At 44.3% G+C, this 12,345-nt stretch overlaps 1 protein-coding gene across 14 annotated transcripts in view; it reads right to left on the bottom strand.

Moving 5' to 3' along the window:
- Positions 1-10,302, bottom strand: part of LOC135524806 (zinc finger and BTB domain-containing protein 11-like) — a 28,705-nt gene extending 18,403 nt beyond the window's left edge. For 13 of the 14 annotated variants that reach the window (XR_010453028.1, XR_010453029.1, XR_010453030.1 and 10 more), the window contains exons 1-5: positions 10,182-10,302; positions 9,424-9,878; positions 7,976-9,156; positions 6,235-6,540; positions 1,289-1,523 (exon numbers count right to left, since the gene is read on the bottom strand). Coding sequence is in view for 2 of the 14 variants with exons in the window: in XM_064952643.1 (XP_064808715.1) it covers positions 1,289-1,523; positions 6,235-6,540; positions 7,976-9,156; positions 9,424-9,604 (1,903 nt within the window). In the remaining 12 variants the exon portion in view is untranslated. The remainder of the gene's footprint in view (positions 1-1,288; positions 1,524-6,234; positions 6,541-7,975; positions 9,157-9,423; positions 9,879-10,181) is intronic. The other variant, XM_064952644.1, reaches the window with a different exon arrangement.
- Positions 10,303-12,345: the final 2,043 nt, after the last annotated feature.

The following is a 12,345-nucleotide window of genomic DNA, read 5'->3' as shown; positions in this document are numbered from 1 at the left end:
CTACTAATAACAATAATACTACTACTAATAATAATAATAATGATAATAATACTAATAATAATAATAATACTGATAATACTACTAATAATACTACTAATAATACTACTACTAATAATACTACTAATAATAATACTACTAATAATAATACTACCAATAATACTACTAATAATAATACTACTACTAATAATAATAATAATGATAATAATACTAATAATAATAATAATACTAATAATAATAATACTAATAATAATAATGATAATAATACTAATAATAATAATACTACTAATAATAATACTACTAATAATAATAAAAATAATACTAATAATACTAATAATAATAATACTAATAATAATACTACTACTAATAATACTACTAATAATAATGATAATAATACTAATAAAAATAATACTAATAACAATAATACTACTACTAATAATAATACTACTACTACTAATAATACTAATACTACTACTACTAATAATAATAATAATAATAATACTAATAATAATGATAATAATACTAATAAAAATAATACTACTACTACTACTAATAATAATAATAATGATAATAATAATAATAATAAATAATAATAATACTAATAAATAATAATACTACTACTAATAATAATATTAATAATTGAATTCTTAAAATCAATCATAATAATACTAATAATACTAATAATAATAATAATGCCAGGTCAACACAGAACTCTACATTTCTCACACAGAAAAAAATATATTTAACGATCTTGCTGCATTGCGTAAACGCAGAAGTAAAATGTTTCTCATTGTAATTTCTGCTCGACTTCAGACTAAGTTTGTGCTTCGGGTTGAGTTTCTCCAATCAGATGAGAAACCTTCGCTCTAGTCGTCAGACCAATCAAATTCCCGCGTTCACAAACAGGCATTCGATCAGCTGACCTCGCTCTGACCAATAGCAGAGAGGAAGAGATGATAGTAAAACTACCGGAGAAAAGTAACTAAGTTAAAATGCAAGATTAATTTTAAGATTAAGTTTAAGATTAAGTTTAGGATTAAGATTAAGTTTAGGATTAAGCGAAACATTAGGAAATGTAGCTGGCTGCAGTATTTTCATAGTAAACATAAGAAACTCCTGTCATCAACAAAACATTATTATTAAAAACACAGACGAAATGGTTTAAAAACAGATGTTTTTTGATGGTCTGTGTTTTGAAAATGCTGATTTCGGGAAAGCTTTAACGTAACCCCTGATAACAACAACAGATATATACAGGCGCTTTACCACCTGAGAGCTCGGGGAAACTAACCAGTGTGGTTCAGCATGTGGATCCTCAGAGAGTACAGCTTAGGAAGAGTCTTCCCACAGATGTCACAGACAAACTCTCTCTTGGTGCGTCCTTTGGTCCTGCCGTCCACCTCGAGGCCCTCCTCGCCGTGGGGCTGGGGGACCCTGACCAGGGTCGGCCTCTGACTCTTCTGGTGCTTGTGTCTGGCCAGATGGGCCCTCAGAGAGGCAGCGTACTGAAACTCCTTGTTACATAACTAGAGAAAGAAGAAGTGTCGTCAGCATTGCAGTCTGCTGAGACCACACAGCAGGGATCATCAACGAGATTCAGCAGCGGGACCAATTTTCTTGAGCGGATGGTCGGGTGGGGGGGGCAGAACATAATTACAAATCATTTGTAAAACTGAGAATTTAATGCAAAAAAGCCCAAAACTGATATATTTCAAACCTTGCTTACATTTGTATACAATCACATACCCTGAGTGACGAATTGAGGCTGTTCTGAGGGCAAAAAGGGGGAGGAGGTTTCAACTCAATATTAGGAAGGGGTCTAGCTAGTATCACAAAGATAACGTTATCAACCAAGTCCTGTTTCCAACGTGAGTGAAAGACTACCTGGGGTAAGGATGTGATTGTGTTACTGTACATAAGTCATTGAGAGCTCCTGGTGTAAACGGACCAATTACTGCCCTCCGTAATATATATATATACACAAATTCATATTTTTTGATGGTTTATGTATATATCAAATATATATAATCAAAAAAAGGTTAATATAAACCTTTCATCAAAAAATATGAATTTGAATATATAAAATCTCTCTCTCATATATATATACACACACACACAGAGAGAGATTTTACATATATACAAATTAATCTTTTTTATTAAAGAAAGGTTAATGTATATATAAAATAATAGTGCTGACACAGTGGAGTTTAGAGTGTGACTGTGGACAGGTGTCTTTTATACTGATAACAAGTTCAAGCAGGTACCATTAACTTCTTCGATATAGGGGGCGCTCTTTTAATTTTTGGATAAAAAAACGTTCCCGTTTTAAACAACATATTTTGTCACGAAAAGATGCTCGACTATGCATATAATTGACAGCTTTGGAAAGAAAACACTGACATTTCCAAAACTGCAAAGATATTATCTGTGAGTGCCACAGAACTGATGCTACAGGCGAAACCAAGATGAAATTTCAAACAGGAAATGGCCCAGATTTTGAATGCGCTGTGTTCCAATGTCTCCTTATGTGGCTGTGAATGCGCCAGGAATGAGCACTTTCTACACTTTCTGTCGTTTCCCCAAGGTGTCTGCAGCATTGTGATGTATTTGTAGGCATATCATTGGAAGATTAACCATAAGAGACTACATTTACCAGATGCCCGCTTGGTGTCCTCCGTCAAAATTATTGCATCATCTCCAGCTGCGTGCATTTTACCATTTGCTTCAGAGGAGAAAGTCAACTGCCACGAATGATTGATCATCGAATAGATATGTGAAAAACACCTTGAGGATTGATTCTAAACAACGTTTGCCATGTTTCTGTCGATATTATGGAGTTAATTTGGAAAAACGTTCGCCGTTGTAATGACTGAATTTCCGGGGTTTTTCTTCGCCAAACGGAGCGATTTCTCCGACACAAATATTATTTTTGGAAAAACTGAACATTTGCTATCTAACAGAGTCTCCTCATTGAAAACATCCGAACTTCTTCAAAGGTAAATGATTTTATTTGAATGCTTTTCTTGTTTTTGTGAAAATGTTGCCTGCTGAATGCTAGGCTTAATGCTGTGCTAGCTATCAATACTCTTACACAAATGCTTGTGTAGCGATGGTTGAAAAGCATATTTTGAAAATCTGAGATGACAGTGTTGTTAACAAAAGGCTAAGCTTGTGAGTGAATATATTTATTTCATTTAAATTGCGATTTTCATGAATAGTTAATGTTGCGTTATGCTAATGAGCTTGAGGCTATGATTACGCTCCCGGATACGGGATTGCTCGACGCAAGAAGTTAATACAGGTAACGAGTGGAGGACAGAGGAGCCTCTTAAAGAATAAGTTACAGGTCTGTGAGAGCCAGAAATCTTGCTTGTTTGTTGGTGACCAAATACTTATTTTCCACCATAATTTGCAAATAAATTCATTAAAAATCCTACAATGTGATTTTCTGGATTTTTTTCTAATTTTGTCTGTCATAATTGAAGTGTACCTATGATGAAAATTACAGGCCTCTCATCTTTTTAAGTGGGAGAACTTGCACAATTGGTGGCTGACTATATACTTTTTTGCCCCACTGTGTATACACACACACAGAGAGATTTTACATATATACAAATTCATATTTTTTGATCAAAGAAAGGTTTATGTATATATAAAATAAATAAACATTTTTAATATACATGTTTTAATTCTATGTATATAAAAACGTATTTTTTTTATCCTCATATATACACTGCTCAAAAAATAAACACTAAAATAACACATCCTAGATCTGAATGATTGAAATATTCTCATTAAATACTTTTTTCTTTACATAGTTGAATGTGCTGACAACAAAATCACACAAAAATGATCAATGGAAATGATCAAATGTATCAACCCATGGAGGTCTGGATTTGGAGTCACACTCAAAATTAAAGTGGAAAACCACACTACAGGCTGATCCAACTTTGATGTAATGTCCTTAAAACAAGTCAAAATGAGGCTCAGTAGTGTGTGTGCCCTCCACGTGCCTGTATGACCTCCCTACAACGCCTGGGCATGCTCCTGATGAGGTGGCAGATGGTCTCCTGAGGGATCTCCTCCCAGACCTGAACTAAAGCATCCGCCAACTCCTGGACAGTCTGTGGTGCAACATGGCTTTGGTGGATGGAGCGAGACATGATGTCCCAGATGTGCTCAATTGGATTCAGGTCTGGGGAACGGGCGGTCCATAGCATCAATGCCTTCCTCTTGCAGGAACTGCTGACACACTCCAGCCACATGAGGTCTAGCATTGTCTTGCATTAGGAGGAACCCAGGGCCAACCGCACCAGCATATGGTCTCACAAGGGGTCTGAGGATCTCATCTCGGTACCTAATGGCAGCCAGGCTACCTCTGGCGAGCACATGGAGGGCTGTGCGGGCACCCCAAAGAAATGCCACTCCACACCATGACTGACCCACCGCCAAACCGGTCATGCTGGAGGATGTTGCAGGCAGAGGAACGTTCTCCATGGCGTCTCCAGACTCTGTCACGTCTGTCACGTGCTCAGTGTGAACCTGCTTTCATCTGTGAAGAGCACAGGGCGCCAGTGGCGAATTTGCCAATCTTGGTGTTCTCTGGCAAATGCCAAAAGTCCTGCACGGTGTTGGGCTGTAAGCACAACCCCCACCTGTGGACGTCGGGCCCTCATGGAGTCTGTTTCTGACCGTTTGAGCAGACACATGCACATTTGTGGCCTGCTGGAGGTCATTTTGCAGGGCTCTGGCAGTGCTCCTCCTGCTCCTCCTTGCACAAAGGCGGAGGTAGCGGTCCTGCTGCTGGGTTGTTGCCCTCCTACGGCCTCCTCCACGTCTCCTGATGTACTGGCCTGTCTCCTGGTAGCGCCTCCATGCTCTGGACACTATGCTGACAGACACAGCAAACCTTCTTGCCACAGCTCGCATTGATGTGCCATCCTGGATGAGCTGCCCTACCCGAGCCACTTGTGTGGGTTGTAGACTCCGCCTCATGCTACCACTAGAGTGAAAGCACCGCCAGCATTCAAAAGTGACCAAAACATCAGCCAGGAAGCAAAGCATTTCGCTACACTCGCATTAACATCTGCTAACCAAGTGTATGTGACAAATAAATTTGATTTTGATTTGATAGGAACTGAGAAGTGGTCTGTGGTCCCCACCTGCAGAACCACTCCTTTATTGGGGGTGTCTTGCTAATTGCCTATAATTTCCACCTGTTGTCTATTCCATTTGCACAACAGCATGTGGAATTTATTGTCAATCAGTGATGCTTCCTAAGTGGACAGTTTGATTTCACAGAAGTGTGATTGACTTGGAGTTACATTGTGTTGTTTAAGTGTTCCCTTTATTTTTTTGAGCAGTGTATATTTATAAACACCTCTTTTATCCCGCTCAGAAAACTTGGGGGCCAAATAAAATCACCCGCAGGCCACCTGTAGGGGAACCCTGGAGACAACACTATAACATCTCTGTTCACTCAGAGCTACATCATCTCTAAAGAGAGGTGGCTGCCTGTTGGGGAACCCTGGAGACAACACTATAACATCTCTGTTCACTCAGAGCTACATCATCTCTAAAGAGAGGTGGCTGCCTGTAGGGGAACCCTGGAGACAACACTATAACATCTCTGTTCACTCAGAGCTACATCATCTCTAAAGAGAGGTGGCTGCCTGTTGGGGAACCCTGGAGACAACACTATAACATCTCTGTTCACTCAGAGCTACATCATCTCTAAAGAGAGGTGGCTGCCTGTAGGGGAACCCTGGAGACAACACTATAACATCTCTGTTCACTCAGAGCTACATCATCTCTAAAGAGAGGTGGCTGACAGTCATAAATGACTCAGACCAGTGTCTCACGACCCCTCCAGCCCCCTGCCTCCAGCCCCCTGCCTCCAGGCCCCTGCCCCCAGGCCCCTGCCCCCAGCCCCCTGCCCACAGGCCCCTGCCTCCAGGCCCCTGCCTCCAGGCCCCTGCCTCCAGGCCCCTGCCTCCAGCCCCCTGCCTCCAGGCCCCTGCCTCCAGGCCCCTGCCTCCAGCCCCCTGCCTCCAGCCCCCTGCCTCCAGTAGTTTATGTGTCGGAGATGACTCACAGACCTATTTAGAGACACTACTTCATCTAGAGAACAGTGTTGTTGGTACCTGCACTACTACAGTTGTGGCCAAAAGTTGAAAAACATTTCCACTGCATTTCAGCCCTGCCACAAAAGGACCAACTGACATCATACATACGTACAGTGCACTTGTATCCTCTGGTCTTCTCGTGTTTGAGCGTGTGCATGATGAGCGCATAGCGCCTGTGAAACGACAGTCCACACTCTGAACAGGCGTGTTCTCCCTCCACCTCACTCCCTCCATCTGGCTGGGCGGGGCCTTGACCCGGCTCGGGCCCCTGCCCCACGGGCTGCTCTGTGATAGGTGCTCCATATAGAATGCCGTCTGGTGATTGGACGCCCTCAGGCTCTGTCTGGACAACATTCTCCATGCCGGCCACAGCAGCTTCCATCTCTTCAACGTGCCTCTTGGCGGGTCTACCCCTCTTCTTGAGGGTGTTGGGGTTTGGAAAAGAAATACAGAACAGTTAGGATGGGTAACACACACACACACAGGTTACGTTTGGACACACCTACTAATTCAAGGGTTAGTTTTAATTTTAATTAATAAAAAAATGTGTAGCCCCAATTATTCTCTACATTGTAGAGTAATAGTGAAGAAATCAAAATTATGAAATAACACATGGAATCATGTAGTAACCAAAAACAAGTGTTAAACAAATATAAATATATTTTATATTTGAGTTTCTTCAAAGTAGCCACCTTTTGCCTTGATGACAGCTTTGCACACTCTTGGCATTCTCTCAACCAGCTTCATGAGGTAGTCACCTGGAATGCATTTTAATTAACAGGTGTGCCTTGTTATAACTTAATTTGTCAAATGTCTTTCCTTCTTAATGCATTTGAGCGAATCAGTTGTGTTGTGACAAGGTAGGGGTGGTATACAGAAGATCGCCCTATTTGGTAAAAGACCAAGTCCATATTATGACAAGAACAGCTCAAATAATCAAAGAGTAACGACAGTCCTTCATTACTCTAAGACATGAAGGTCAGTCAATACGGAAAATTTCAAGAACATCGATAGTTTCTACAAGTGCAGTCGCAAAAAACCATCAAGCACTATGATGAAACTGGCGCCACAGGAAAGACCCAGAGTTCCCTGCTGCAGAGGATAAGTTCATTAGAGATACCAACCTCAGAATAATAAGAAGAAGAGACTTGCTTGGGCCAAGAAACACGAGCAATGGCCATCTGTCCTTTGGTCTGATGAGTCCAAATCTGAGCATGTGTGGTTCCCACCGTGAAGCATGGAGGAGGAGGTGTGATGGTTCTTTGCTGGGTGACACTGTCAGTGATTTATTTAGAATTTAAGGCACACTTAACCACCATGGCTACTACAACATTCTGCAGCGTTACACTATCCCATTAGGTTTGGGTTTAGTGGGAATATCATTTGTTTTTCAACAGGACAATGACCAAACACACCTCCAGGCTGTGTCAGGGCTATTTGACCAGGAAGGAGAGTGATGGAGTGTTGCATCAGATGACCTGGCCTCAGCAATCACCTGACCTCAACTCAACTGAGATGGTTTGGGATGAGTCGGACCGCAGAGTGAAGGAAAAGCAGCCAACAAGTGCTCAGCATATGTGGGAACTCCTTAAATACTGTTGGAAAAGCATTCCTCATGAAGCTGGCTGAGAGAATGCCAAGAGTGTGCAAAGCTGTCATCAAGGCAAAGGGTGGCTCCTTTGAAGAATCTCAAATATATGTTTTGGTTACTACATGATTCCATGTGTTATTTCATAGTTTTGATGTCTTCACTATTATTCTACGAGAGAGAGACACACACACACACACACACGCAAAAGCTGATGTTTTATCCATGCATGAATCTATAGTGACTGTGATTCCGTTCAACCTACCTTGGGGGTGCTGGGGCGCTGTGGGATCTGGACTCCCTTCTTGTCCTCTCTGTCCTCCTCCAGCCCCATGTGTAGCCTGACGTACCCCCCCTCCCCCATGGAACGCTGCCGAAGGCGTCTCTTATAGGGGTCATGGGTCCTCTGAACCTCCTCCGCAAGAGTCGAGACCGGCTCTGGCACCTCCACCACCTCGACAGGAGACTCTGGCTCCTCGATCACCTCATGCTTCACCTTGGCAGGACGTCCTCTCTTCCTCTTGGGGGGTTGGGGAGCAGCGGGGGGCTGGGGCTCGGCCTGGGGTGCTGGATCGACGGTCTGGTGTGCCGACGTCTCTCCCTCCTGGGGTGCTGGATCCACCTGGACATCAGGTGGCTCTACAGCCAGATGGACCACCTCAGTAGGGGCCACCTTCCCTGGGTCCACGCTGATGAGGAAGGCCCCCGGCTCCATGGAGAGCGAGTCTCCCTCATCATGCTGCTGTTGCTCCAGGGCCAGACAGGCTGACACCACGGCCAGGGACTCATTGGCTCCGGCCTGGCCGCTGTGGGTCACCACCGTCATGGTCTCTGTCTCTCCAGTAGGGGAGAAGAGGGTGACCGACTCGCCGACCCGGGCCTGGCCGCTGTGGGTCACCACCGTCATGGTCTCTGTCTCTCCAGTAGGGGAGAAGAGGGTGACCGACTCGCCGACCCGGGCCTGGCCGCTGTGGGTGACTAGAGTCACCGTCTCGGACCCTGCCTCCCCAACCACGGTCATAGTCTCCCCTGGTTCACCTCCCAGAGCCTGGTTGACGACAGACGTCAGATCCCCTCTGAAGGACTCTGTTGTGTTTTCCACGACAGCCAGGGAGTCCAGGTCCTCCCCTGCTCCAGCGAGCCCAGTATGAGTCACCACAGCATGGCCGTCGCTGCCGATGGTCATAATGTAGGCCCCAGGGTCTTCATTCGGGGCCTGTTGGGGTGCCGGCTGGCTGGACACCACCGTGTGGATGTCTCCTTGCTGGTAGACCATCAGCTTCTGCTCCTCTACCTTCTTGTGGACGGACTCACAGATCTGAAGGACCTCGGCCATCAGAAGGTGTCGGGCCAACGTGGCAACGTCGGCCATCACACAGAAGTTGAAGCAGAGGTTGGAGGTGTATGCAAACTCTAGCAGGGGGAGGAAACTGACCTTGCTGAAACCTGAGGGGAGAGCGAGAGAGAAACGGGTTATTCCTCTGACCAAACCACCTCAATAAGATGATGATGATGATGAACAGGGAAACATCATCCAACTCAGGACCAATACGGCCGCAGGACGGTGACCTTTTTCCTGCTGTTCTGATAACTACTCTCGACAGACTTGTACCCCTACTCATCCCTCGGTGGTCTGGAGTCCGTGAGACAAAACGGTTCCTTTACATTGGAGTCCTTTACCAGACGTCCTCACCCACCTTCTCCATGTCTCACCTGACAGGTCGACCACCGCTTCGTGACTGGACACAGCTCCCTTCTCTATAAACAGCTCGTTGAAGTAGTCGCTGCAGGCGGCCAGCACAGCCTTGTGGGCCCTGTGCTCCTCCCCCTCGATCAGCAGCGTGATGTCACAGAACTGGTTGTCGAGGCGCTGCTGGTTCAGCTTGTCCAGCATCGTCTGACCGTGTCTGGGAAGGTACTGCTTCACCACTCCCTTACTGTCCACCTGGATAGATAACACAGGAAGTCATGACTACTGTCCACCTGGATAGATTACACAGGAAGTCATGACTACAGTCCACCTGGATAGATAACACAGGAAGTCATGACTACTGTCCACCTGGATAGATTACACAGGAAGTCACGACTACTGTCCACCTGGAAGAGAGACCTAAGACAACACCAGACAGAGAGAGACCTAAGACAACACCAGACAGAGACAGAGAGACCTAAGACAACACTAGACAGAGAGACCTAAGACAACACTAGACAGAGAGACCTAAGACAACACTAGACAGAGAGAGACCTAAGACAACACTAGACAGAGAGAGACCTAAGACAACACTAGACAGAGAGAGACAACACTAGACCTAAGACAACACTAGACAGAGAGAGACCTAAGACAACACTAGACAGAGAGAGACCTAAGACAACACTAGACAGAGAGACCAAAGACAACACTAGAGAGAGAGAGAGACCTAAGACAACACTAGAGAGAGAGAGAGACCTAAGACAACACTAGAGAGAGAGACCTAAGACAACACTAGACAGAGAGAGAGACCTAAGACAACACTAGACAGAGAGACCTAAGACAACACTAGAGAGAGAGAGACCTAAGACAACACTAGACAGAGAGAGACCTAAGACAACACTAGACAGAGAGAGACCTAAGACAACACTAGACAGAGAGAGACCTAAGACAACACTAGACAGAGAGAGACCTAAGACAACACTAGACAGAGAGAGACCTAAGACAACACTAGACAGAGAGAGAGACTAAGACAACACTAGACAGAGAGACCTAAGACAACACTAGAGAGAGAGACCTAAGACAACACTAGACAGAGAGAGACCTAAGACAACACTAGACAGAGAGAGAGACCTAAGACAACACTAGACAGAGAGAGAGACCTAAGACAACACTAGACAGAGAGAGAGAGACCTAAGACAACACTAGACAGAGAGAGAGAGACCTAAGACAACACTAGACAGAGAGACAACACTAGACAGAGAGACCTAAGACAACACTAGACAGAGAGAGACCTAAGACAACACTAGACAGAGAGAGACCTAAGACAACACTAGACAGACCTAAGACACACTACAGAGAGAGACAAGACAACACTAGAGAGAGAGAGACCTAAGACAACACTAGACAGAGAGAGACCTAAGACAACACTAGACAGAGAGAGAGACCTAAGACAACACTAGACAGAGAGAGACCTAAGACAACACTAGACAGAGAGAGACCTAAGACAACACTAGACAGAGAGACCTAAGACAACACTAGACAGAGAGAGAGACCTAAGACAACACTAGACAGAGAGAGAGACCTAAGACAACACTAGACAGAGAGACCTAAGACAACACTAGACAGAGAGACCTAAGACAACACTAGACAGAGAGAGACCTAAGACAACACTAGACAACCTAAGACAACACTAGACAGAGAGACCTAAGACAACACTAGACAGAGAGACAGACAACACTAGACAGAGAGACCTAAGACAACACTAGACAGAGAGACCTAAGACAACACTAGACAGACAGAGAGACCTAAGACAACACTAGACAGAGAGAGAGACCTAAGACAACACTAGACAGAGAGACAACACTAGACAGAGAGACCTAAGACAACACTAGACAGAGAGACAACACTAGACAGAGAGACCTAAGACAACACTAGACAGAGAGACCTAAGAGACCTAAGACAACACTAGACAGAGAGACCTAAGACAACACTAGACAGAGAGAGACCTAAGACAACACTAGACAAGACAACACTAGACAGAGACCTAAGACAACACTAGACAGAGAGAGACAACACTAGACAGAGAGACCTAAGACAACACTAGACAGAGAGAGAGACCTAAGACAACACTAGACAGAGAGAGAGAGACCTAAGACAACACTAGACAGAGAGAGACCTAAGACAACACTAGACAGAGAGAGACCTAAGACAACACTAGACAGAGAGAGAGACCTAAGACAACACTAGACAGAGAGACCTAAGACAACACTAGACAGAGACCTAAGACAACACTAGACCTAAGACAACACTAGACAGAGAGACCTAAGACAACACTAGACAGAGACAACACTAGACCCTAAGACAACACTAGACAGAGAGACCTAAGACAACACTAGACAGAGAGACCTAAGACAACACTAGACAGAGAGACCTAAGACAACACTAGACAGAGAGACCTAAGACAACACTAGACAGAGAGACCTAAGACAACACTAGACAGAGAGAGAGACCTAAGACAACACTAGACAGAGAGAGAGACCTAAGACAACACTAGACAGAGAGACCTAAGACAACACTAGACAGAGAGACCTAAGACAACACTAGACAGAGAGAGAGACCTAAGACAACACTAGACAGAGAGACCTAAGACACCACTAGACAGAGAAGACAACACTAGACAGAGACCTAAGACAACACTAGACAGAGAGAGACCTAAGACAACACTAGACAGACAGAGAGACCTAAGACAACACTAAGACAACACTAGACAGAGACCTAAGACACTAGAGAGAGAGAGAGACCTAAGACAACACTAGACAGAGAGACCTAAGACAACACTAGACAGAGAGACCTAAGACAACACTAGACAGAGACAGAGAGACCTAAGACAACACTAGACAGAGAGACCTAAGACAACACTAGACAGAGAGACCTAAGACAACACT

The sequence above is a fragment of the Oncorhynchus masou genome, chromosome 31 (assembly GCF_036934945.1).
Source record: "Oncorhynchus masou masou isolate Uvic2021 chromosome 31, UVic_Omas_1.1, whole genome shotgun sequence".
NCBI classification, from domain to species: Eukaryota; Metazoa; Chordata; class Actinopteri; order Salmoniformes; family Salmonidae; genus Oncorhynchus; species Oncorhynchus masou.
Note: the sequence above shows the minus strand (reverse complement) of the source record. Positions and strands in the feature narration are given on the sequence as shown.